Here is a 27,386-nt window from a genome sequence, read left to right as displayed (position 1 = left end):
GTCCATCACTGCTCGCAGCCACACAGCCATCCCTAGTCCCAGCCGCTCACCGATGACAGCAGCATCAGACTCATTCCTGGGGAATCTCAAGCTCTTCTCATGGTGTAGACACCCTTCTGCCCTTCCTTCCCTGTGGTAGCTGCTCTCGTCCTGGTGGAGGAGAGGAACTGGGGAGAGTTTCTTGTAGCATTGGTTCTTTGCACTTTAGCAGCTGAAACCGAGAAAGAGCCAGCACCAGCGCTTTACAGAGCACCAGCAAACAGAGGCTGCAGCCTAACGGTGCTCCCGTCGTGACTTCCCAGTAGGAAAATGACAACCAACACTATGTCGTTGGACCCCGCTCTGCCGGGTCAGTAGACAGCCTTTGCATTCACACTGCAGGCTAGGCACCCTGGGTGGGCTTGAGACCCCCCGTGCGTGGGAAGGGAGGGGCTTTTTGCCTTGCAGGCAGGTGGTGGGGGCGCAGGCAGCGCGTGGGCAGCAGTGAGCTCTGCTCGCTGAACGGGGATGGGGCAGAAACAACCTGAGGGAGGAATCAAGGCACCCCTTCTGCTGAAGCCATGCCAAGAAGCTTTCCAGGAGCTAGGTCTTTGTAGTTGCTTGGGCACCACCGATTGAGATACCTGCCCACCGGGGCTCCCCATCCCACTAAACACCGGCCTGGAACTTTAAATCCTGCAGCAGTTTTTTCTTCGGGGCTGTTGCTCCCTACCCAGCGCTGCTCACTGGTCTCTGCTTTGGTGATTCCATCTCTTTGACCTGGAGCTGGTTTTGGCTTTGGAGCAAGGAAGAGCAAGGTGTGGAGAGTGAATCCAAGGCACGTTTCCCCAGCCTCACTGCGCTGCCCTTGCCTTCCTCCTGCGAGCTGCAGGCTGCTCCCGGTGCCAGGTGGAAAGGGCATCCCGGGGATGCAGTGCCTCAGCCCAGACCCCCTCACACAGCACTGCCATGGCCTGGGACCACCTGGGACCAGCGTCCTGCCCACATTCTGTGACGGGCCTGAATTCAGACCACAGGGGGTCCTTCCTTTCCCATCCTTGGGCTCCGCAGGCGTGATGTGCCATGGGTGGCCAGGAGAAGGCAGGGACAGGGAGGGAGCTGCCTCTGTGCTGGCCAGGGAGAAGGGCAGCTCCCAGCGAGCTTTCCTCCAGGTTCCCTTTGCTTTCCCCTGCGCCTGCTGCTCCCTACATGGGTTCTCCCTTCCCTCTCGATACGAGGCCTTATTCCACCCCGAGGGGCCCGAGGCTGCCCACAGCATCTCTTTGCACTGAAGGGTCCGTCCCCCGCTGCTCGCGGGGAGCCCCGGCGCGGTGCTGCAGAGCTGGCCTCTGCTCGGGGATGGAGCCAGCACCCCCAGCCCATCCGCGCTCTCGCCTCCCCAGCACCCGTGCCGGCGCTCTGCCTTGTCCCCCCGCTGCCCAGGGGCCTGGCCGTGGTAGGGACATCTGCTTTCATGGGGTTGAACCTTTTTACTTCATTAATTGCTCCACAAAACCCGATAGCTTTGCAGGGGCCCTATACGGTTGCTACATCTCCTGTCGCCTTTCCCTAGGAGTGGAGGCAACTGATCTGCTCTTTTTGGCCTCTGTGATCCTCTCCAAAAATTTTTTGGAGCTTTTTAACATCAGCCGGTGAGATGTAATCTCTGTGGAGCCAGAGGGAACGCAGGCAATGGGGCCGGGCAGCCTGCTTGCCGGCACAGCAGGTCGCTTGCGAGGTGCGTGGGCTGCCTTGGGTGGAAGGTGGACACCGTCCCGGCAGCGCCGGTGGGACGCCGGCTGCTTGTCTGTAGTCAGGAGAGGATTCTGCTGTACCTTTTTCCTGTCTGTAGGTTTTATTCAGACAATATGTAATGATTGAGTGATTTACAATTCAGTGTTAAGCTAATGAAGACGTTGATAATAGTGACAATAAAACCTTTTTTTTTTTTTTCCTATGATGTGTTGGAGGTCTTTTGTGGAGTGTCTCTGCCCTCTCTGTTGCCACCACCATTATTTTCAACCTAAGATTTCAGCTGGCCCATCCCTCCTCCTTGTGCCGATAGGGAGTGAGAGCAGCTCAGCCCGGTGTGCCCCAGCACCGCCCCAGGCTCCTTCCCAGTGCTCTCCATGGAAGGCCCCTCTCTGAATCAACCCCAGCTCCAAACCTGCATTTCCCTGTGCCCTTTCCAGGTGTAATTTGGTCACAGGCATCTCCAGGTGCAGAGCCAAGCTTGCTCCCAGCTCATACTCTGCTCACTACCCCAGCTGGAAGCCTTCTGCTCCTGCTTTTTTCTTCCCAAGACCCTTCATGGCCAACACTGGTCATTCAAGGTTGATTCTGAAACCCTGGAGGTGAAGATGCTGCTGGCAGAACAAACTACCCCTGGGCCAGGCTGCTGGGAGTACCCAGAGCCAGCGTGGGTGCTGGGGGAGCCTGGGGATCCTCGGGGAAGGAGACCTGTGGGTTTTACTGGGTGCGCAGCTACTGCCTGGTCCTGGGTGGCCTCAAGCTGCAGGCACTCAGGTGGGGAGCGTCTGGGGGCTCTGTTGTGGCTGCTGCTGCGGGGGTCTGTGGGAGGAGGTGGTGAGAAGAGGCAGCATTCCCCAGGGAGCCACCACCAGCCCTTTTCCCATGGGAATTAGGAGGGATTGCAAAGTCCCAGTTCACTGAGAATTTCTCAAAGGTTTTTCTCATGCTTCCAAATCCCTCTGCAGCTCATCAGGGCAGGACCGAGGGGCAGGGCAGCTCCCCACGCAGCCACCCACCTGCCCCAGCTACAGCCCTGGGGAAGCAGCGGTGGGGGAAGGAGGAGAAAGGATGTTTTCTCCAGCAGCGTGAGTGTCTTGGAGGTAGGGGCAGCCCAGCTCAACCTGGCACCTGGGGATGAACGGCATCGCCCACCCTCAGACCATCACCAGCTTCCAAAAGCAGGATGGGGCTCAAGCAGTCACTAAGCAACTCAGCTGCCTGGCAGCTCCGGCTGCGCAGAAGCAGCAATAAACCCGAGCCGGTGCCCTGCTTTCTGCACCAGCTCCGTCCTTTGCCCCAGCCAGGCTCCGTGGTGCAAGCATCATGCCACCTGCCTTTGCATCATTGCATCGTGGGCAATGCGGCACCGTCACGGAGTCACGGAGCACTGGCAGCACCACACTGAATCCAGAGGGAGAGTGCCAGGCTGGCTCAGCCTCCGGATTGTGGTTGTTCTGCTTCCAGCTGTAGAAGAGGTGGGTTTCACCCAGGCGATGCCACACAGGCTCTGACTTGTGCAGGAACAGAAGAGCTGCTTCATTCCACGAGGGTGGATGGAGGGTGAGAGGTGCCGGCTCCATCCTGGCCACTCAGAGGGTGTCCCAGGCTCAACATGGAAAGGGTGAGAGATCTGCATCTGCTGCACAGCTCCGACGGCCAGGGCCCCACAGCACAGCCGAGCCTTGGGCTGACAGCCTTGGTGAGGATGGGAGCAGATGGGACAGGGCAACAGAGGTGCTGAGCTGGTGGGATCAGCATGAGATAACACCCCTGAGGAGCTGAGAAGCAAATGAAAGCTTCATTTTTAAGCCTATTTTATATGCTTACAGCTTGCTTTCTCCCCCCACCCCTCCTCCCCCTTTCTATTTAAACCAAGGCTTACACAGCTGGTCCAGCTTTGGGGCCACTGGTGCAAAGCAATGCAGCTGCTGAGCCCCGGGGGGTGGGGGGAGCTGCAGCCAGGGCATTCTGGTGGTGGGAGGCTTTCTGCCCCGCTGCCTGTGAGATGCCACATGCCCGAAGGGCCCTGGGGAACATCCAAGCAGAGATGTCACAAACCAGCCCCTCGTGCCAGCCCAGCAGCACCTGCACCATCCTCCCTGCCTGCGTGCCCCAGCTCCTGCTCCCTGCCAGGACATGGGATGAGGGGACAAGCTGAGGCTGGGAAGGGCTGAGCACCTTGCAGGAGAGTCCTGCTGCCCAGGGCCAGGAAGGATGGATCTACTGTGGCCATGTCGCACCCCAAGAGTGGCTGTAAAGTCCTACCTCTGCCACCAGTGGGGTGGAGAACCTGGCAGGCAGCAGGCAGCCCTGCCAGAGAACATCCCCCAAATAAAGGCACGAGGCGAGGGACCCCCCTCACCTCCCCAGGCAGCGTGGCAGCCCCCAGCAGACCTGCCCTGCCAGCTGGCCCCAGCAGCCAGAGCTCCTGCCCATCCCTGTACTTGCCTGCTTGGGCATCTCCTGTCTCGAAGCCCAAATCCCTGCCATTGTAGAGACTGGAACAAAAAAGTCCCAGTCTTAACAAGCCTGCCCAGATTTGGGGTGACATCAAAGCGCAAAGCTGCTTCCAGGGAAGTCCAAGCACCACAAAAGGTTGGAAATTTGAAGGTCACTGGCCAGGGCGGGTGGAGGAGCCCAGGGCATCCCCGTGACACTATCCCATGATGGGCAACGAGACCCAGCTGCTTCCCAGCTCCAGGACAGCCACTCTGCCTCCCTCCGATGCCCAAACATCCCAGCAAACATCCACAGGGATAATACCCCTGGATACAAACACTGCCCACACCCCCTGGGAGGGGAGCCAGCCCTGGTGTACCCCTGCAGCCAGGCTGGGCTGGGGCTGGGGGCTCGGACACATCCCTCTGCTCCCCCTCGTGAAAAATAACCAACCACCAGCAGCTGGATTCACTTTTTATTAAACTGCCCAGAACAAAAGGAGGAGAAAGCAAAGCCTGCCCAGAGGCCATCCCGGCGCTGGCGCTCATGCCTTCCCCACCAGGAAAAGGGGATTCTCCTCTGGGACAAACCCCCTCAGAGGGTGTTTCAGCTTGACCTAAGAGTTAAAAGGTCCCTTTATTGGGAGGGACGTGGGGGGGGAGTGAAACAGAGCTCCTACCGCTGTCAGAGCCTGGTCCAGCTTCCTTGCGGATGAGGCAGGATGGGCATCAGCTGCATCGGGAGCGCCAGCTGGAAACAGCCCTGCAGGCAGGGCTGCGGGTACCACCCCACACCCAGAGGGCTCCTGCTGCCCCTGATGGCCCCAGCAGCACTGAGCACAGCCCCAGGGAGGCGGCGAGGGCCAGGCACCTTGCTGGGCTGCCAGCTGGAGGACAGGCCGTGAAGGGAAGGGTGATTTTAGCCGATGCCCTCATCCGAGCCAAGCCCTTCGCAGTGGCTCTGTTTGGCTCGGGGAGGCTCTCCCTGGGGCCGTGCCCTTAGCACAGTCTGGGCTTGTCACGAGGAAGGTCTCTGGCTGGGCTGGAGTCCAGCTTCCCCTGGCAATGGGACACAGCACCCAGCATCCCAGCAGCCAGCTCAGCCTGGAGGACCTACCAGCAGCCAGGTGAGGTGTGCTGGTGGGTAAGCAGGTGAATGGACGGACCTCCAGCTTCCAAGAGTACTGACCAGCCATGAGGCTGAGCTGAGACCTGGCAGGCTGGTGACGGGAGGTACAGTGCCACAGAGCTGTCCCTGCGTGCCAGGCAGCAGGGGTCCCCTCCCTCCTGCCCACCCACCAGCTGCAAACTGCTGCGTGGCACCCACTGACCTGCCCCCCATGCCAAGGAACAACGTACAGGTCCCCAACCCTGCAGGGCTCGCCGACATGGGTTGTGCTTTTGATACGCTCCCAGCAAGTGCAATCCAGCCCTTGCAGCAAGAGGCATGTGCTGGCAGCAGCCATAGCTGAGGGTGTCCAGGGCGGGAGGGCAGCAATGCCCCCGTTTGGGGAGCAGGGAGGTGGGAAAGCAAACCTACAGCTTGCTGGCCTTCTCGTCACGAGACCTCTTGCCAGACCAAAACACTCGAACCTACTTGGGAGGAAAAAAAAAACCAAACAAACAACAAAGAAAAACTAACAATGTCATTCAGTGCCTGCAAAAAAGGATTGATTATTTCTCAACAGGCTTTAAAGGCTCCTGCTGGACCCTGCGTGGGGCTGGCTGCCAGCTGAAAGGGGAGAGGAACAGAAGAAATGAGAGCAGTAAGAAGGACCTGACATCTCTGTTCTTAATTTATCATCATAGCAAGACTTGAGCACCGAGTACAGCTCGGCACGTGCTCCTAGATGGATTTCCTCCGCAGCTGGGGGTGTTGCCGGCAGCGAGGGCTGCTGGATGATAAAGTGCTCCCAGGGGAAGAGCCGGTCTGACCCCGCGTGCTCAGGGAGACCTCGTCGATTTTGTAGGAAATGGAGTTGTAATACACAGGGTTGGTGTGGCAGCTCAGGGTCTCGGGGTGGGAGGGCACCGGGCTGCTGCACAGCTGAGGTCTGTAGCACAGGCACGTGCAGAAGGAGGGGACCGCGGCCGCTGAGTTGGCCGACTGGCGCCGCTGCTTCTCTGCGTCCTCCTGGATCAGTGGGATGAGGTTCATCTGGCTCGTCCTGTCCTCCACGGGGAGAAAAATGGCGTTGCTGCTCCGGCTGTCCTCTTTCGGCTTGAGGTGGATGTTGTTCCGGGCTCTCCTCAGTGAGGCTCGCTCTTCAGCATCCCGCCGCTCGTCCTCCGAGTTCATCGTCAGGAACCGCAGCACTACCAGGTTGAGGAAGGCGCCGATGACGGTCAGGCCCACCAGGATGTACATGAAGCTGAAAGCCACATACGGGGGCTTCTTTTGCAAAGCCTCGTTCTTCTGCAGAGCCACAAAGTCTCCAAAGCCAATAGTGGTCAAGGTGATGAAGCAGTAGTAGTAGGCATGAAAGAAAGTCCAGCCCTCAAAATAAGAGAAGGCTGCCGCGCCAATGCACAGGGTCCCCATGCAGGACAGAAAGCCGACCAGGACCATGTTCTCCATGGAAACATTGGTCGTCCTCATGCCCAGACACTTCTTGATCTTCTTCAGTAGCAGCCGCACAACAGTGTTCATGCGCTCCCCCAGGCTCTGGAACATGACCAGCGTCAGAGGGATGCCCAGGATGGCGTAGAACATGCAGAAAACTTTGCCAGCATCCGTGCCCGGGGCAGCGTGCCCGTAGCCTGCGAAGGAAAGAGGAAAGGCAGGCATCAGCCCTCACTGGGGCTTCCAGCAGGGCTGGCCTGGGACTAAGAGGAGCAGAAGAATGGGAGGTAAATGGAAAATGAATTGGTAACAGATCTGCAGGCAGTGCTAAGGGGGCCATGGGATGCCACATCCTTTGGGATGATGGCACGTGGCAGTATCATGTAGGCAGAGCCTGATTTGGCCTCTAAAGAGAGAAGGTACTCTTCTGAGAGCCCCTGAGATTGTATGAGGTCATGGAGGCCAAGAGGAGCCCTAGAGCTCGACAGGGGATTCGCGGGCCTTCTGCAGCTCACAAGCAATTTAGAGGCAACGATGCCATGCCAGCGCCGGGTCTGCAGGGCAGCCCGAATCCCCGCAGCGAGGGAGGACGGAGGCTCCGCAGGATGCTGAGGCCAAGACCCTGCAGGCAGGTATGCACCCAGCCAGGCCCATCCACCACTGCCCTTGCAGGGCCATCGTCACCTCCCCAGCACTCGCCCCCACCCCTACTGTCCCCTGAGCCCTCCAGTACCACGTGCATCTTTGACTCTCAGCTGTGCGATCATCTTCTGCTTGGCCTGTGGGACAGGAGCTACAGGGCCCTGCGCTATAGGGTTGGTCCCCGCGGGAGCAGGGGGACTTCTGCAGAGCAACTTCGGATTTACACCAGTGTCACTGAGACTCAGACCTCAGTTCACTGCCAGACTGCTGGTGAGGAGGGGTTGTGCTGTTTTAGATGCAGGGACGTATTTAAGTCACCACAGCCCTGTCAGCCTTTGTCCCAGGGACAAGGATCTCAAGAAGGACAAGGTTCTCCTTGAACGCCTTCTGAGATTTAATTTCCTCACCTTGCTCCAAGTTTCAGAGCTGTGACTCAAGGACGCGCACAATTATACCATGAGTCGTAATGAGGCATTCACCGCAGCCTTCCGGACTCCAGTGATGCTGCACGCACCTCACTTAATTATAAAAGCTTAACAGAAATCGGTGGCCTCTGAACCTAAGCGGATGAGTAACTCGGTGCAAGGGAGTCATGCAGCGTGGGGAGTAACGGCATCCAAAGGCATCCAAGCCTTTCTTTTGACTTTCCATAAGAAACTACCAGGGCTGGAAACTTCCTTTCTGAAGGTGCCTGCAGAACAGCACCAGCTCCTTCCCATGCTGCTGCACGGCCTTTTGCAAACAGCTGATTATATTTTCACTTTTTGCAGGCATTTGTGTGACTTTTGTGTGAAGTACGTGGAGAAGGACAAAAACACCCTCTTTATTTCTCAGTCTTGTTCGAAGCTGTGACTTGGCTTCACCTCCACCTCTGATGACTGTGGATTTCCAAGACTCTTAGGGAAGCTGGTAGCACAGAGTGATGGGACAACCAGAGGCTGATGACCACATTGTCCCCGGCCCCTGAGCACACCTCCTGCCCCAGGACACTCCTGCACTGGGGCAGGGCTGAGAGGCTGAGGACAGCGTTATCCTCGACCACGCTGTGCTCTAAAACGCAAGCAGGCAGGCAGGGACCAGTTTCTGCTGTGTCTGTTCATAAACCAACACAATCAAAAATGATAAACTTAATGCCTGCATGCCACATTTTACAGAATACAGAGCAGACATGAGACTGCAGTGGCAAAAAAAAACCCCAGATAGATCCAAGCTTATAACCGAAGGCAATTATCAGGTCCTAGGCTACAAGATAATACAGTGACAGCAGTGAGGAGGTAAATATAAGGATCCAGAAGAGCAGTAAGTGGAAAAACAGTTGTCGTACCCTGAGAGACTGCTGAAAGAGCATTTGACTGATGCTTTCAAAATGACAATGGGAATTAGAAAGAGTAAACACAGCTACATTAACATTAAAACTGAGATTTGGAGCACAGCCCAATATAAAGAGATCTGACATGCCAGTGTTTTGGAAATACGGCACCTGGGCTGAGATGATTTATCGCACAGGGTGTGTGAGAAGTGTAGCAATTGTTTGTCACACTCCACAGACAAATAATGTAAATGAAGCTATAACCTGTCACGTGACGATGGAGGTTTTCACTGAAGCCATCCATCCTACCCTCCTGCTGGGGCCTGACACTAGCCGTGCCCTGAACCCATCGCTGTTTGCTGGCCACGTGTGTTGCCAGCTGCACACACACACCCCCCCCCGCCACATCTTGTGGGGGCACACGGAGCCCCCCCAGGGCAGGGCCTGCAGGGTACCTGCCCCTCCACCACCTCTTGTACCCTGGTTGATCCCACCAGCCCTTGTCCTGCGGGATGATGCTTTCAGACACCAGATGTATTTCACCCATCCCAAGCCCCTCGGTAAGGCTGAGCCTCGTCCTGCGGATGAGGAGGTGGCTGCCGGCTGTGGAAGGGCAGGATTCGACCTCAGGGTTCCCGTCTACAAAACACGCCTGCTGACCGAAATCCCAGCACAAGCAATGACATGAGCACAGGATCCTGTGCCTGTCTACCCCCAGAGGATGCTCAGGGTGCATGGATTAATAAAAGTGGATTAATTAAACAATGCTCAACTCCCATGTGGCTAATCTCACCTAGAATAAAGGCAATCCTCATTCAATTTAGTTTCTTTCTCGAAGCAGGGCAAACCAAGACGTTAGGCTCTAGTATGGGTAAGTGTGTCTACACGGGGGTTTCAATCCTCCCCTCCAAGCTAATCGCCACCCATCTCTCCGCAGGTTCCCGTGCAGGCAGAGCGAGGTTCGGTGTCTGGTGGCTGCCTTGGCACCCTGAAGTGGTCTCATACAGCCAAACATCTAAGAGTTTTCAGCTGGCAAAGAAGCCAGCCGTTCTCATCCAGCTCTTCAGCCCGGCTTGCTGGCTACAACGCTGCACAGAGGACAGACGCGGCTCCCACATCTGCCCTCCTACCACCCCTGCCAACTTCTGCAGCTGCCTGCCCCAAAGGTGCCTGCTGCCACCTCCCCAGGACAACCTGCACGTCACATCTCATGGCCCCAGCCACAGCAGCACCCTGGCATCCCCCAGAACTGGGTGGCCCCAGCCTGCCTGCGGGTCATCTCTCGCACCGCTGGGCACCGGGGTCCTGCAGGGTCAGCGCTGGTGTCCCAGGGCAGAGGTGTCCCAGCCTTGCAGGGGTGAGACCTGGCGCTCCTGTGCAGGCATTCCCCGCGGGCTGGGCTGGGGCACCCAGCGGTGCTGGGGTGTGGGAGGCGGTGGAGGTGCAGAGGTGTGGGGATGGAGGGAAATAGGGGTGCAGGGCTGAGGGGATGATGGGGTGCAAGGCTGCACGGGTGATGGGGTGCAGGGCTGAGGGGATAACGGGGTGCAGGGCTGAGGGGATGATAGGGTGCAGGGCATGGGGATGATGGGGTGCAGGGCTGAGGGGATGATAGGGTGCAGGGCATGGGGATGATGGGGTGCAGGGCTGAGGGGATAATGTGGTGCTGGGCATGGGGATAATGGGGTGCAGGGCTGAGGGATGACGGGGTGCAGGACTGCATGGATGATGAGGTGCAGGGCTGAGGGGATAATGGGGTGCAGGGCTGAGGGGATGATGGGGTGCAGGGCATGGGGATGATGAGGTGCAGGGCTGAGGGGATGATGGGGTGCAGGGCTGAGGGGATAATGGGGTGCAGGGCTGAGGGGATGACAGGGTGCAGGGCATGAGGATAGCGGGGGGCAGGGCACTGGGATAACGGGGCGCTGGGCTGCGGGGAGGGGGAGGTGCGGGGAGGGGCACGGCTGGGCGCACGCCGGGCTGCCGGCACTCACCGATGGTGGTGATGACCGTGATGGCGAAGTAGAAGGAGCCGGCGAACTTCCACTGCCGGCCGGCGCGGTGCGGCTCGGCCTGCAGCACCAGCCGCTCCAGCTCCCGGTAGTCGTCGGCGGAGAAGCGGTACTTCCTCCGCAGCTCCCCGCGCTTCTGCTCCAGCAGCCGCTTGCGGCCGCTCTCCGCCTCCGACTCCAGCGCATCGAAGACGGCGGCGCCCACCAGCAGGTAGGAGAAGATGCAGAGGATGAGCGCGGCCGTGCGCAGGTTCTGCCGCTTCATGGCGAGGGGCGGCCGCGGCGCCTCAGCCCGGGCTCCGCATGGCCCCTCGCCCGCCGCGGGCCCCGCCGCGCCCCCCGTGCGCCCCGCCTGCGCGCCCGCGCACCGCCCCTGCGCGCACCGGCCCCGCGCACCGCCCCCTGCGCGCACCGGCCCCTGCGCGCACCGGGCTGCGCGCTCCCGGCCTGAGGAGCCCCCCCGGGCCCTCGCCGCCCCCTGCCCGGGACAGGGACCCTGGCAGGGCACGGAGCCACGGGCGGCCGGGGCACCGGGGGGCTCTGCCCCTGCCCGCCAGGGTACCGGGGGGCTCCGCCCTCGCCAGCCGGGGCACCGGGGGGCTCTGCCCCTGCCCGCCAGGGTACCGGGGAGCTCTGCCCCTGCCCGCCGGAGTACCGGGGAGCTCTGCCCCTGCCCGCCGGGGTACCGGGGGGCTCTGCCCCTGCCCGCTGGGGTACTGGAGGGCTCTGCCCTTGCCCGCCGGGGGAGCAGGGCACGGGGTGCTGGCCCGCTGTGCCCAGCGCAAAAGTTTTAAGAGAGCAGAAAAGAATGAGACCAGCAGGTTGAGTGTTTGTGCTGGTTTCTCTGGCACGTTTGGCAGATGCTGCAGGCACAGGGGGCCATGGGACCCCCCAGTGTGGGGGCAGCGAGTGGGACCCCCTGCGCTGGGGCACCTGGCAGCCCAGGCCAGCGCTAGCATGCAGGGGGATGGCGGTGGATGGAGGCAGAGCCCACAAAGTGAAGACCCTGTTTCTCATTACTGGTTTCCTGAGCTTTTATGTAACCCTTAAATTTCACTTTTAAAAATAGCAAGATACTTCTCTGAGTTGTACATTGCAGGAAATAGCATCTCCTTCAAGAAACAAACTCCTTCTTTTGACTGGGAATAAAACATACAAGGGAAACAAACCTACAAGCAGACTTGCATCCCTCTTCATCCACCTCACCTCTCTCTGGAGAGGACAAGGTGCTTAGGGCTTTAATCGCAGCAAAGGAGGTTGGAATTGGACATAAGAAAAACTTTTTAACCATAAAGACAGTGAAACACCGGAACAGATTGCTTGGGGAGATTGTGGCAGCCCTGCCACTGGGGGAGTTTAAAAATAAGATAAGCAGATGTCTGGATGTCTGCAGAAAGTGCTCTGGGTACAGCTGATGCTCGCCTGGAGCAGGGGATGACTTGACGCCCTCCTGGACCCCCCCCTCCAGCCCCAACCTCTGCATTTCCATGGCCAGCACCAGGGACACGGTGCCCTTTCCCGCTGTAATCGTGAACTCTTTTTCACCCTGGACACTTGCCACTTCCCTCCTCCTTGCCAAGCCTCTGTGCCAGCCCCATTAGTGAAAGTTGTTATTGAAGAAAAAATACAGGCTCCACATCCATCACCAGCAGCACAAGCTGTCGGTGGATTGCTGTTTGACATCGTAGTGCTTGCAGCCTCCTAAATCAGGCGGCAAAGCCTCTGCTGGAGGAATCTGTCTGGTTTGTGTTCTCTGTGGTGTCATTTGCAGCCCTGCTAACGGGGCCTGGGGTGCTATCAAACCTCCAGACCCAGGGCAATATGAGGGCTGCGTGCTAGAGAAGGTACGCTTCACCTGCTAGTAATTTTTTCCACTAGCCAGTGATGGCATCCCACCTTGAAGACAGGACACAGTGCTGATAACTGAGCTCCTGTTGGTTCCATTACAGAGGAAGGAGATCTTACAGCGACCGCATCACTGGGTGCCTGTCACACATCTTTTAGGAAGGGTTCTGGGGCCTCCAGTGCCTTTCAGGTCAAATTCTGGGGTCTCCAGGTAATATGTGGAGCATTAAGCTGATGCTGTAGCATGTTATCCAAGACCAGTTGCTCTGTGCAGATGTTGGGCCAACATGCCAGTGCAGGTTCAAGCATGCAAAACCCCAGGAGAAGCTCTCAGCCATGGGTGAAGAGAGGCACATGCTACTTACACAGTTTCCTGCAGCAGCAGCATCAATCTTAGATGGTTATGGGCTACCTAAATCCTCTGCAGTTTGTTTCCAAATGCGTGTCTGCGATGACAGCCCACAGTGCTTCTGTAGAGGTGGTAGAGCACAACTGTCTCAAAGTGTTACCTACACAGGGGGTCTGTGGATGGGATCTCACCCTCCCTGTGGCTGGGGCCATTTAGGGCAGGGGGGGCCATCTCCACCCCTGCAGTATGAGCAGCTCTCAGCGCTTCCTCGGTGTGGTTTCTGCTAGTCCTGTCCTCTTTGGGTCTTGTGGTGGTTGACCTTTCCTGGCTTCAAGGTCTTTACCTGACCCCAGAAGAAATCCTCACCTGGTTGTGTCTTGTGGCACGGGTCTTCCCTCGGCATGGCCTCTCCCTGCCACCTTGGGAGCTACAGAGATTCAGGCACATCCTTTCTCTAGAAAAAGGGATGCCATTGATGGAGCAGTGTTGGGCGAGGGTCTCATTCAGCTACGGGCACAATGAAACAGCTGCTGATCGCTTCCACAGGGGCTTGGGATGTCACTGATTTCTCCTTTGGGGGTTTGCTTTGACCTTGTGCAGGTCATAGGCCCTGATGGAATCCGTGCTGCCCAGCAGGAAAATGGCAACAGGATACATCTCCTAATGAGACCCCCCCCCAGTTCACAAATCCGGCACAGACAGAACCAGGACCGTGCAGCAGTAACGCGCACAGCCCTGTGCTCTGAACGGGGCTGGAGGCTCCGTAATTCAGGTGGTGCTGAGATCAGCCTGATCTGCCGTCTTACTGCTCACATATTGCTTTTTCCTGCATGCAGTGAGCACAGGGCATGAGCGACACCAAACCCTGTCAGATGGCTGTCGTGCAGGGCAGGCCCTCCTGAGGCACAGGGAAGTTTGATGCTTTCCCACTGGGAAGATCTGTCCATCCAACCTTTGTCTCTCTCCCAACTTTGCTGCGCTTGAGAAAGGTCAGGCTGGAGCCGCAGGACCAGACCAGGCAAGATAATGTACTTTATCATTGATTTCCAGTGAGAAGTTGCATTATGAGATTAAATGTCTCATTTTTATTGCATGGGGAGGCAGAGAGAAGGCGAAAGCTCTGAAAATAAAATAGACACCAAAGCGATATGTTTTTGTTGTAAGGTGTTTGTGATGGGGAACGAACGTATCTTGTTTGTTCAGTTCTTTGGAGGTGAACTTTGAGAAGCTGCTTCCTTGTGAGGTTGCTAAACAAAGTCAGACCTCATCTGTGTTTAAACCAGTGCCTAATTAATGTGTCTAATTGGCCCACATCTACTAATTCCAGGCTGGCAGGGTATTTATTAAAAAGCTTTTCTAGTTTTAATGGATTTAAATAAGCAAAGCTGCTTAGCAGTCTCAGTCGAAAGGCACTAAATAGGGACCAGCAGTGTGGGTCTGGGTCGGTCCCACAGCCCGACATGCATGGGGAGAGGTGGGAGCATCCCGCCAGCTTTGCTCAAGCTGCTTTGGGCACCAGCGCTGCCTCGGTCTGTGCAGGCAGCTCCTGGTCCCCAAGCAAAGGGGTCAGCGTTAGTGGGACATGTGGCACCAGCTGTGTCACACCTGTGGCTGTGCTGCCCACCTGCCCACGGTGGGCAGCCAGGGCCAAGGACGGCGTCTGACAGGTGTCAGCCCCCTCCCCAGGTTTCAGCCACAAGGTGCTCCAGCTCTCTGGGAGCTTGGGGACCATACTGGCATGCCCTGCTTTTTTTTTTGTTTTATTTTTAAGGACAAAATAGATATTTTCTTTTGCCTTAGTAAAAGCATCAGCTATTCTGGATTTAATGCCAGTTAATACCGAGATTACAGCCTCGCAATGCCACAGGATATTTTTGAAGCAATGGATTAGTTAATTTTGAAAAAAGATTAGATGCTGAGATATGAATAACAACCAGCTGCAGCTGTCCAGAGGAGAGCGGGACCCCAAGCACGGCTCAGCTGTCCCTGGCCAGGCAGCACCGTGAGCCGGCACAGGGAGCGATGTGGACACAGAGTCCCTGACCCGATCCAGACTGGACGTAGCAGCGTTTGCTTCTGTCCCATGACTCCAAAAATCTTCCTGTAAAATATCCCCCTGCTAGCTGGAGCTAACTTCTCTCTGTCCCGCTGGCCACGCTCAGGGTTACTGGCGGCCCAGGAACCTCACAGCTTTCTCTCTGCTCCGGGATTTCCCCACTGCCTCCCTCCCTGACTCTTTGTGGCGTGGATGGCTTGCAGGTGCTTTGCTCTGCGTTGTAATCTGGAAGCTCAGCAAGGGAATTAATGAAGGATTAGAGATAAACTGGTTGCAAATGCAGATGGCCTCTGTGTGGTCACCACGGATGTGGCTTGCAGGTTTCAAGCCCCAGGGCAGGTGGGCACAGCTCCACGTATGACTGTCTTCAACCACCTTGCCTAGGACCAGCCACGATAAACCTTGGCTGTGCCTCCTCCTGATACCCCACAGCCTGTTGCTGAGCCTTCCCCAATTACCCTTCCTACCCAAAATGGGTCCTGCAAGGGGTTGCACAGCCCCATCCTCCCCACCGCTGCTCCCCCTGGCAGCCCCATCTGCCAGTGGTTGTACACAAAGCAGACTGGGGCTGGAAATGCTGACAGTGCTCCTGACAGTTTATGGTCACAAACTCTATTTTCAGCATAATAAGTTTTTTATATGCTTGGAAAACTGTCAGTTGAACATCGGCCAGGCACAAAGTACCTGCCATAAAGTGCCTGGACCGCAACCAAACGGGGAAGGTGCTGCTCTGCTTTAGCAAGTTCTTGATCTCAGCAGCTTTAGTGGGTTCATTTATTTGGTTTGAGGATCTTGGCTTTAATAATAAAATAATTATATATGTAATATATTTTATATATATCTCCTATAAAAGATATAAAATAACAATGCCCCTGCTTAATAATTTGTGGAAATATTTGCTGAGAGCCTGTTAAATCAGAGCTGTCAATCAGTTTGGATTGGGGCTCAGGGCTGGAGGCTCCACGGTGCTGCTGCCGCTGCTGGGGTGGGCTGGTCCCTGCGAGGAGCCACTGGACCCCAGTGACGAAGGAGAAAGGCTTTGGGAACATGTCTGGAGAAGAGTCCCACTCCCTGGGAAGGTAAATCTGGAGATGGGCTGCCACAGCCACGACCAGACTCACCACAGAAACACGGCCACATCAAACCCTCGGCCAAATGGAGAGAGGGGCCTGATCCTGAGCGCGACTCCGCTCCCACCGTGGCAGCATCGCGATGCTATAAATTACTTTCCTGCATCACAGCCTGCGGGGCTGCCAGTAAGGTCAAGGGTGGAGGGGCAAAGGGTCTGGGAATGAATTGCAAATATGCGAGGCTCTTCCAGAGGGTGCCCCGGTGACAGCTTCACCCTTGTCCTGCAAGGCACCCTGTGCCACGGTGGCACTGCACCGCAGGGACAGGAAAGGTCCTGAACTGCTGTAGGGTTCCTATGGGACACCCTTGGGTGAGCGATGGGCTCTGGCATGCTGTGTGGCACATCATGACCCACGTGGCACCTGGTGAGCACCATGGTCCTTGCCGGGAGCCCTGCGGTGGCTTCAGTGCCCAGGGTGTAGCTGGTTCACCGCCCGGGTCCCATAGCACCCTCCTCCCCCCGGGCAGCGGCAGGGCAGCGGGTCCCACTGCAGGTACCGCAGGCTGGCCGGGGCAGGAGGCAGCTGCTCCAGCTCCGGCAGCGCGTGAGTGCCTGCCTGGATGTGCTTCAGGGAGGAATGGTGGTGGCTTCCATCCCACCAGCAAGCTGAGCCGTGCTCTGGGTGAGATTTGGCCGTGCGGGCAGCCGGGGCGGTGACCTCGTGGCGCGGGAGCTGTGGCAGTCCTGTCTGCTGCCCCGGGACTTTGCTTCCCAGGCAGACAGTTTACAGCAAATGGCTCCTTTCGGTGCTAAAAATAACCTGGTAGGAAACAAATTGGCTCCAGCACTTCAACTGGGGAAAAGTGCATTTATTAGTAAAAGTCAAGACATCCTTTCCTGTTCTGCCTCTGAAGCTCAGGGAACCAGCACCGCGATGTTGACTGAGCTTCCCAGCCAGGCACCACCTTATTTCAATGCAGCCTTTGATTCCACCAAGATGCATTGTTCTTTCCTTGCTAGTGATGCTCCACAGGCTGGTCCCAGCCGCCAGACCCCACCGGCCAGAAGCGGCTCCGGCTTTGGGGCCACAAGCGATTTCCCAGCTGAGGGAGCTGTGAATCACCCTGTGAAAATGCTCCCAGATGCGCCGTGCCTGAGAGCACAGCAGGTTCCCGGTGAGGAATGAATTTAACAAAATGAAAATATTTGTTTTCTCTTGCGGTGCAGGCACCATGTTGGGGACATATTTCTTCTTCCACCTCAAGATTGCAGATTTTACTAAGTCTTGTTTATATGCAGATATTTTCCAGCTGCTTCTCTCCAGGCTTTTCTCTGCAAGGATTAATTGGGGAGATGAGACACATCCTCTCTGAATTGCAAATGCAGAAATATTTCTGTGTGTGCCTGGCCCAGCTGCTTGTCCCCTGGTCCAACCCTGGCCCTTTCTTTCCAGTCACGCTCAGGGGCCGTGCGGTGTCCCTGGGGCAGAGCAAATGGCAGCACAGGAATCACAGCTGTTCTGGGCATCAGGACGCCAGCTCTGCCAGGAATCGGTTACAGGCAATCAAATTAACACTAGGCTTTTCTGGAGGCAGGCAAACCACCTGAGCTACATGGGAAAATAAGCCAGAGGCTTCTCTGGGTTCCGAAATATTTAGCTAGATTTTAGCTCCCTTGTTTGAGTGTCCCTTCAGGTGGGAGCTGAGGTGCTGAGCTGTGGCAGAAGGCGATGCTCATCTGGGTATCCCCCCAGGGCACCTCCACACAGGGCTGGGTGACAGATGCAGCCATGGCCGTTTCTGGGTTCCTGCCTTGGGAACCACATGTGAATGGTCCCCTTTTGTAGGAAGGTTGAGAGCTTTGAACTGTCCCCCAGCCTGGGATTTGCAGGTGCTGATGCGACTGCAAATCCATCGCTCCTCCTTGTGCTGTGCCTTTGGGAGGGGATGCTGCCCTGTGCTCCCAGCCTGAGTCTGCTGCTCGGGTTTATCCATGAACCACCCTCTGCTCCTCACCCATGCGGCACTGGAAAGGAAAATAAACCCTCCTCTTGGCTTCCATGGTGCTGGGTCTGCTCCCCCCCCACCCGTCTGGGCTAAGCAGAGCTACTGGCAGTAAATCTGGGCATGAGGAGTTATGGCATGGAGACCTGGCACGGAGGGGGAAGAGGCACTGGCCCACCCAGAGGTCAGTTCCTTTACCACCAGCTGTGGCCACAAAATCCAGCCATGGGGAGATGGCTCATGCTCATCCTTGTGGACAGGTGGGTTAAAACACAGACTTCTCCCTAATATTTCAGCTGACGGGGCCCCTCTCCTTCGCTGTGCACCTTGTGCCGTTGGTGTCTCTGCTCTGCAGCTGGCCCTGGGGCAAACCTGCCAGAGCTGTTCCCCACCTCCCCGCCCAGTGCAGTGGGACAGCGGCTGTGGTGATGGGACTGCTGTTCCTGCTTTGTACGCAGAAAGATGCTTTCCCCCAGCAGCCCTGGGGAGGCTGCAGCATCTCCCGCTGGGTATTGCAGACCTGCTGGGGTCTTGCACACCCCCAGGCACCTGGATGAGCTGCATCCCAAGGACTGTCCGTGTCCCTGGCTCCTCTGGGCTCTCAGCACGGCACTGTGTTGCCATCACAGCACCGCACACTTTTACATTATAGGGGGATTTTTGCCTCCATAACCAAATAACACTTCATGCAGTGAGAGTGCCTGGCTTTTGGCATCACCACCACCAAACGTCCCCCTGAGCTCTCCTCAGTGCCAGCAGCTTTGTGTTGCCAGGGCGCCTTCTCAGCCTGCAGAGCCTGGACCAGAGGTGCAGCAGTGCTGCAGTGTGGGCTGGGCTGGTAAGAGTTGACGGGGAGCTGCGGTATGTGGTTCTCCCCCACCTCTGCTGAGCAGCGCCTCCGCATCCAAGCAAAGGAGGCCAGGATGGAGTTAATCTGTCTCCTGTCTTTGGACCTCCTCGGCAAGCATGGAAGCAGCCTCTCTGAGGAGGAGCTGTGCTGCTACTGAGAAGCCTGGGAGTTTTCTGATGATCCTTAAGGTAAACTTTTTGCCCATCAGCCCAAACAAGCAGAAGAATTTCACAGTGGCTGGGCTGTGCCCTGGCACAAAGGGCTCTTCAGGGAGCTGGATCTGACCTGAGCATCTCCTGGTAGGAGCAGAGCGGAGGTGTGGGGTAAAATTCAAACTATAGTCTGCTCCAAGGTTGCTGAGAAGACAGTGCAGGTCATGGTGTGCAGACCCAGGGGTTTCTTGCTGCCCTGCTCTCTGTGCTGACCCCTGCCTTGAGCAGCAAGCAGCACTGATGGCAAGGGGTGCGGAGGGCTTGCCACTGGGGGATATTTAGGGGGGTGGTCAGAAAGATGGCACATCTTTATTAAGCCTGGGCTCATCAAGTCCTCCAGGACAAATCCCTGTCTGCAGGGTGCAGCCGCAGTCGCTCTGTAACACACATACAAATGCGTGTCACAGCTGCAAGCTGCGCAGTGCCGCTGCTGCTGAGCTGCAAGTGCATTCCTCAGCTCTCGCTCTCCTCAGGTCCCACGCTACACGGCATCACCTATTTATAACTGCATGCACTGCAGGAGTAATATTAGACTGATGGCCTCATGCAGTCACGCTAAATGTTATTCTATTTATGTGATTTGCTCTTCTTCACAAGCTGTTGGTCTCCCAGATGCCAAAACACTCTGTGTAGCACAGACAAAGACTCAGATTTTTCTTTTATTAAAATCTTCACCACTGGCACCCAGTTGCAGGTACATTTACCATTTTATCCCAGGTCACCTGGAGTAATTGCATCTACTATTCCCTCCCCAGTCTTACCGATATCCTTGGCAAATAAGATAACCTGTCAGGTCTGTTGTCCCTGTAGCCAAAGGTACTTTAGCAATGAAATTGTTTTACAGAAGAAATAAATGCCTCTCGCTGAATGTGAGGATGCTGTGACCTTTCATTAGTGACCTGAGTGACTCATCCCTTTTTGTGTGCTCACTGCAGCCTCCCACCACGCTGTAGAAGATTCACCAAAGTCCTGCTGCCTGACGCCTGGTGTAATGGGAAGCTGAGACCTGCGGAAGCCTCCTGCTCATGCTGCTTCTCCTCCGGCTTCGCACAGGGTCTTCACACCTCCACCTGGACCAGGGGGCTCTCGCATTATGGAGATGCCCTGTTTGCACAGTGGGGACTCTGTGCACCAGCTCAGTCCCACAGCAATGTCCCCGGTACCCCAGCCCTTGTCCGAGCAGCAGCTCCTGCTCCCCCGGGCTGTGGAAATCTCTGACACAAATGCATAAGCCCCTGCTTTCAGTACAGGGCAGCCAACCCACGCTTGTTTAGCAAACGGGGCTTTGCTGGCCATACCGACCCCCTGATGTGAGGTGGGCAGCTCGGTCAGAGCCAGATTTCAGCCAGCGGCCACGTATCACACCACGAACTCTCTATTCACCGGTGGGGGCAAGTCCTCCTACTCCAGCAGGCTAATGCCTGGTACCTCTGCAGCCAGCAGCTGTTAAACAGCACCTGGCAATCATTTTGCTGAAATCAAGGAGTCTTTGCGGCTCCTGTGGCACTCATTGCTCACTCCCGCTCCCCACTGCTTGCACAGGGGAGCCTCTCGCTCCCTCGCTTTGCTGGGTGCCTCTGGAAACACAAAGACCTTGGAAACACAACATTTAGTCTCTTTTTAGAAATCCATGCAAAGTGAAATAAAGAATTAAACAGAGTCAATTCCTATACATTTAGCTGCTGCTGATAGTTACATTTTCTTTTTGTAGCGTGTTTTGCATGCCAAGAAAAACAGTTTTGCATTTTAAAGAAAGTGGCTGTACATCTGTGCATCTGTACATACGCCTGTTAATTCTGCATGAATGGCTTCCCTGGGCTGTCAGCTCAAAAGTTCTCTTTAATGTAACGAATCCTGACTGCGTTTGCAACAAATCCTCAACCAAGAAGGTTTTATTTAATGAAGCAAGAAGTGCTGCCAAATTGCCAAGCTTGATCCCAATCCCATTAATGTCAGCAGGAGAATTCCCACCATGTTTGGTTTGTTGGTTGGGTCTAATTTGGGTAAAGGAGTTAATAGCCTGCTTTCAGGCTGATTGTTCAGACAAGATCATTGCTCCGCTTCGGTGTGCCAGAAAGGCTGTGGGGAAAGTGGACAGTACAGGTGGGATTCCTCCCACCTGATTTTAGGCATCTTCAAGTCTGGCAACAGATAGCCAAGGGAGGGAGAGAGGGACATTCACCTCATCGTAAGCCAGGAGCTCGCAAGAGGTGAAATGAATTTTAATTCCTACCGAGCCATCTCCCATGAGGATTTGCATCCCATGTAAAGGAACCTGACAGCTCTGGAAGGTCTCTGCAGCAGAGGGCAAGGGGCCTTGCTCAAAGCCAGCCCCTGAGTGGGTGGGTGTTGACCCAGGCGCCGCTGCAGCCCACTCATGTCTTCTCCCTGTGCTTGTGCCAGCCTGGAAGTAAAGCTGATGCCTGGTCCAGGATGCAACCATGGCACAGCAGCTCCGGTGAGCACTGACCCCCACCTGCCAGCAGCAAATGCTCATGCACGGCCCTGCCAATGGCTGGCAGAGCTGCTAGGAGAAGGAGAAGGGGGGATATGGCAGCTCCCCACCTTCCTTGTCCCCTCACCCCCTCCCAAACATGTGCCGCATCCTCCCCTCCCCATGCCACAAGCAGGGACTGGCACAGAGCAAGAGCTGCCTGTGCTGGTTGCTCCAGGGACAATCCCACCCCTCTGGTCCCAGGGGATAAGGAGCCCTGGGGAGGCTTTGAGGGGTCAGTAGTGCCCACATGTTTTGGGCAGGTCCCCAGCAGTGACCATGCAGCTGCAGTGTCCCACAGAGAGCAGCGGCTGCTGTTTGCAAGGGAAGGAGCCTCCCTTGACAGGGAGGGCTGGAGGAAGGAGGACTGCTTGGCTGCTCCATCGCCAGCTGCAAAAGCTGGCCACACAGGCTCATGTGCCAGCGGTTGGCCCTTAATTACACATACAGCTAATAAAGGGAAGGAGCTTAGTCCTTTAGCTCACAGGAGGAAGTAGTATTGTCTGAGAATCAAGGGAACTGCAAAGTAGGAGATACAAAAAGAAGCCAAGCCCCTAGTATCTCAGGGGCATCAGCCTGACACACAGATCCTTAATGGCTTTTGCTGATTTGACAGATGCAGGACAGAGAAAAATGAACGGATTTTGTGGCTGCAACTGTCCCTAGGGCTTAGGGATGCTTCTCAGGATACAGATCTTTAAATCATCATTAACAATGACTTGAGGGGTCACTGGAGAAGACAGAGTTGGGCACAGTGATGCAGGGGGTGAGAGCAGGGTTTGCTGGCACTTGTTACACAGTGCTCCCTCCCTGGGATGCAGGTGATGCTTTGTTTCAATCAATCATGCACAAAGTGGGTGCAGTGACAGTGAGATGTAGCTCCTGTGGGTTGTGGGCAGCTGAAGCTGGTTCTGTGGGGAGCTGTAGCATCTTGGATGGGATCCAGGTGTGAAGATGGAAGAGTCGGACAGCTTTTGGAGGTGTGGATATTTTTTCAGGAAAAGAGGAGAAGAATTCAGAGCTCCGGTGAAGCTCAGATCTGGGGAGTGTGTGCAAGGAGGAGACAATATCTGATCCCAATCCCCCAAAGATCTTCCCTACTGCAGAGACAGAAGAGCATCTTGTAATTTAGGCTTTGTCTTAGTGTTTCCTTTGGTTGAGGTGGGAGCTGAAAGTTTCAGGCAACCCTGCCTCGTGCTGAGCAGACTCTGGGGACCTACCTGTGTATGCCATGCTCCCTGTCTGCAGAGTCCTGGGAAACTTGTCACTGCTCCCCGGGGCTGGCAGGCCCCTGCTCCAGCCCGCAGGCCAGCTGGCTCCTGTGTTCTTTTAAAGCTTTAAAAGAAGCCAGATGACTCATGGCTGAAAGCATTAGGTGTTTATTTGCACTTCAGACCTATTAACTCCATCTGAAAGCAAGTTGCAGCTCCCTCCACACAGCAGCAAAGGTGGGTCTGTAGGAGGAACAGTTGACCTTGATAAATATCAGGCTTTGGTCCAAAAAGCGCAGCATCTGTGGGTTGGCCCTTTCCTGGAATGGGCTGATTTTAACTCACAATTCACTTCTTCAGCTGAGCTGCAAAATCTGCTGTCACATTGCTTCTTTCACAAGGACCAAAACATCAAGCTGTTCGTGGTGGGGTGCACCAAGAGCAAAAAACGAAATGCCTCTTGGTTGCTGCTGTTCCCCCTGAAGAAGGGGTCCCCACATGCCCCCCCCAACAACAGCAGAAGGACTGCCCTCACCAGTGAGCCTTGCCTTTACAAGCCTTCAAACCAGTGGTGCTTCTCTTTTTGCATGTCTAATTTCTGCTAGACACGTCTAATCCCCTCTCAAGGCGGGATGCAAGACTGAGATGCAGCCACCCACCTGAAGATTTCAAAACTCTCCTGGGATCTGCCTGCTGAAAGCAGCGGTTCAAGCCACTACAGTCATTTGCCTTGCAAAAACCCCCACCCCCAACCAACAGCCTCCAGAAACTTTAAAATACCAATTTGTTGTTGTCTGCTATATGCTCTTCCAAAAGAGAGTGAGTAATGCTAAAATTCTTTTTTTCTTTTGCAGGGGGGGTGGGCAGTAGAGAATAACACAGATCCTGAAGCAGCCCAGTCACCCAGGAACTGGCACAGCTTAGTCATGTATCTAAAAACCTAATATTTTGATGACAGCACTTCCCCCCCTGCCCTGCCCCACAAAGATTCACCCTCTCAGCTGTCCTGTGACGCAGGTAGTTAATTACCAGTGCCCTCTCTTCAGGTGAAGGAGGGAATCCTGTCTCAAACCCACGTCCAGTGGAGGAGAGGGGATGCAGCAGGGGGGGCAAGGCGTCATTCACCCCCATCCCTCACTCACTGAGAGCTCGATGAGTGGCTGGGGAGCCAGGGGGATGTTAACCAGCTCAGACTGCTGTGTCGGAGGCTGAACTGAGAAATACTTCAGGACTGGAGGAAACGCAATGTTCACCTCTTTCCATCTCCAAGTTACTGTAGGCAAAATGGTTGGGTTGAGTAGCTTTGCTCTAAAACCTGGTCCCAGTATGTGCTCTGATGCCAGCAGTCCTGTCTATCCCTGTGTGAGATGAGCCAGTGATGCTGCAGTCACCACCTCTCTGTAAAACAGGCATCAAGGCTGGGGGGCTGCTCCCAAGATGGGGCCAAGAGCAAACAGAAGTGGTGCATCCTTTGGAGGGGGTGTTGGGTACCTCAGAGGTCATCAGAAGCCTCCACCTCACGAAGAATGATGCTCATCTTCTTCTCATCTGCCTGGCAAGAGGTTTTGCTCCTGAAGGTGGACCCCAGCGACTGGCTGGCTCTTTGGCGGATGGTCCTCATACATGACATGCAGTCTTTGCTGGTCATCACGTAGAGCAGGGGGTTGAGGGCACTGTTGAAGCTGGCCAGGCCCCGGGTCACCTGGTAGGAAACGTAAATGTGCTTTGAAGCCTGTGTGCAGGACCCTTGCAGCTGCCAGCCTCGAGACAACAAGCTGAGGATTCTGAAGACGTGGTAAGGAAGGAAGCAGATGGAGAAGAGGACCATCACAAGAATCACCAGTCTGATGCTTCTTCTCCTGAGGCTGAGGTCCATGGTGTCATTCCTGCAGAGCACCACCACCACGTGACAGTAACATCCGATGATGATGAGGAATGGGATGACAAACCCAGTCACAGTGATGGCCACAGTGTATGGCAAGTAAACTCCCAGGTTCTCGTTCCCGGTCGTGTCGTGGCACCGTGTCCCCATGTCGTCCATCTTGCTGAAGATGAAATCGGGAGCTACCTGCGCAATGACCCACATCCAGACCGTCGTGCTGAGCCACGCTGAAGAAGTTGCCCCCTGGCACCTGCCCCGAGCCTTCAGTGGGTGCACGATGCCCAGGTAGCGGTGGATGCTGATACAGGTGAGGAAGCCGATGCTGGCATAGAGGTTGAGGTGGAAGAGGCCCCGGGTGATCCGGCACCAGCCGGGTCCAAAGAGCCACACTCTGCCCTGCAGGTAGTAGCTGACGAGGAAGGGCAGCGTGCTGACGTACAGCAGGTCGGCCAGACCCAGGTTGCCCACCAGCAAGCCCAGGGGATGGCGGGCACGCTGCTGGGGGCCGGTGCACATGTGCCACAGTCCCAGCCCGTTCCCCGCCAGCCCCAGCGGGATCACCACCAGGTAGACGGCAGGCAAGAAGCGCTGGGCGAAGGTGACATCCACAGGGCACAGGGTCCTGCTGTCATTGCCGGGCCACGGGGTGAGAGACTCCGTGGCCATGGTGGGCTGCAGTGGGCTTCGCGGGACGGCGCTGGTCGTGGCGCTGCTCAGGGTGCCGGTGCCCGGCGAAGCGGTGCCTGCGGCTCGTAGGCAGGGCAGCACGGGCAGCGCCGAGCCCAGAGCCAGCCCCGGCAGCGCCACGTTCCCTGCGGCTGCCCTTGCCTCTCCGCTCCCAACGGGCCCTGGCAGGGGGGTCGGGGGCACCCGGCTCTCCCCGGAGCATGGGGAGGCTGTGGCGATGGCCGCCTCAGCGGAGAGCCCCGGTGGCTTCCACCGCTGCCGGGGCCGCTGCCAGCCCACTTGAGATATTTCGAGGCGGGCACCGGGGACGCGCGGGGGCCCGGCTATTTCGGACACGGCGTGCCTGGAGCGAGCGGGAGGGAGGGAGCGGGGAGGGAGGCTCTGCCTCGGAGCGGGTGGGGGATGTCTGATGGCGGGGGCCAAAGCTTTCAGCCCGGTGTGTCCCATGCGGCGTGAGGAGAAACCTCCCACCCTTGCAGACCGGGGGCTGGAAGCCTGCGTCCCGTGAGCTCGTCCCTCGCTTCCACCCCTGACGGCCTTTCTCCCGGCCGCCTGCCCGGACCGTGTTGTGCACCGGTGGCAGTGGGGCAAGGTCGAGGCCGGCAGCTTTCCGTGGGGCAGCAGCGGTGCCGCAGGCAGTGCCGGCAGGCGTGGGCACGCCGGGCTGCTGCCCCGCTCCCTGCTGAACGCTGCCCCTTCCCTAAGCAACCACCTGCTCTGGCTGCCCACCGTATCCCTCCCCAGGTACAAAAATCCTCTCCCTCCTCCTCCTCCGAGCCGTTTGGAGCCACGCAGGGAGGAGATGCGTGTCAGGCTGTGACCTTCCTCCGCCGCCTTCCCTGCCGCCGGGGATGTCACGCAGAAGAAGCCAGATACTGTGAGGGTGGGGCAAGAGCTAAAAGCAGCGACCCCAAAGAGGACCCCCAAAGAAAGCCACCCCCCATCTGCATTGCTGAACACGTCCTGCCATGTAAACACGGCCAGAAATAACTTCACCTCCAGGTGCAGGAGTAAACAACAGTCAGAGGGGGGAAGGTTTACCCTGGCAAGCCATAAGGAAATGACCTTGGTAAAACAGCTTCAGGGAAGGGCCACGGCCACCTGATTTCCTGGAACTTAACGCAGGGCAGGGGATGGGAAGAGGCTGGGATCTCACCTGCCAGCAGGGAAGGAAGGGGGTGAGTCCTGCCTGAGTCATCCCGACTGCCTGTCTCTCCTTGGGAGCAGCCCAGCATCTCTGCTGGACCACGCTTGGGCACAGTGGTTTGAGGACAGTGTAGGGAAGGTCATGATGTGGGGTGGTGGCAGCTGCTTGTTGTGAGTGAACACACATATGGTACCCCAAAATGCGCTTGCTGGAGCAGATAAACGATGGGAAAGGCTGCATGTGATTTCCACCTATGTAATAACATGTAGCCACTATGGTTGTGCCCCAAGAGATGAAGCTTAAAAGCTGTTTCCACGGAGTAAGGATATGGCTTTTCTGAGGTTTGCAGAGGCTCTGGTGGCTCTGTGCTTCTGTATGAGCAACAGCAACAGAGGAGGGGGTCCATGGGTGTTCACCCCTCAGGAAAGCAGTCCTCCATCCTGCCCTGCTCCTGCACCCTTCACTCCGTGCATGTCAGCTGCTCCTGCAGCCTGGGGTTGAGTTATGAAGTGCAGTGAGATGAGAGGAACAAACCAGGAGCAGTCCCCTTTGTCCCAGGACATCTGCCGTTTGGGAAACTGAGGCAGAGACAGCAGCTGGCTGGGAGGACTGCTGTAATCACAGGAAGGGCCACAAGCTGCTCTCAGCAGTGTAAGCAAAACTTTCTCTGTCCCTGGAATGAAGGCTTGGAGCTGGGTGCCTCCTGCCAAGGGAAGAGAGGAGCAGGGCAGGGTACGGGGAGCAGTACCCGTTCCCTGGCTGCAGCCCTGTGCCCTCCACACCCCCTGCTCCCAGGACCTGTTGGAGGCACACACACAGCAGCACTGCTGTTCTCTCGTGCCTGTCTCATGTGTAAGACGTTCCCTCGACCCATGATTTCACT

General features: G+C 56.6%; 2 protein-coding genes across 2 annotated transcripts; both read right to left on the bottom strand.

Moving 5' to 3' along the window:
- Positions 1-4,633: 4,633 nt before the first annotated feature.
- On the bottom strand, positions 4,634-11,040 carry KCNK15 (potassium two pore domain channel subfamily K member 15). Its single transcript, XM_055813711.1, has 2 exons — positions 10,678-11,040; positions 4,634-6,929 (listed from the first exon to the last, which is right to left on the bottom strand). The coding sequence occupies exons 1-2, from the start codon at positions 10,958-10,960 to the stop codon at positions 6,016-6,018; spliced, it is 1,197 nt and encodes a 398-aa protein (XP_055669686.1). The 5' UTR covers positions 10,961-11,040; the 3' UTR covers positions 4,634-6,015.
- Positions 11,041-23,990: 12,950 nt separating this feature from the next.
- LOC101914865 (P2Y purinoceptor 1-like) lies at positions 23,991-25,335 on the bottom strand. The gene has a single exon (XM_055813713.1). It carries the CDS (start codon positions 25,333-25,335, stop codon positions 24,280-24,282), a length of 1,056 nt encoding a protein of 351 aa, XP_055669688.1. The 3' UTR covers positions 23,991-24,279.
- Between the last annotated feature and the right edge of the window lie 2,051 nt (positions 25,336-27,386).

Source organism: Falco peregrinus, chromosome 9, assembly GCF_023634155.1.
Source record: "Falco peregrinus isolate bFalPer1 chromosome 9, bFalPer1.pri, whole genome shotgun sequence".
NCBI classification, from domain to species: Eukaryota; Metazoa; Chordata; class Aves; order Falconiformes; family Falconidae; genus Falco; species Falco peregrinus.
Note: the sequence above shows the minus strand (reverse complement) of the source record. Positions and strands in the feature narration are given on the sequence as shown.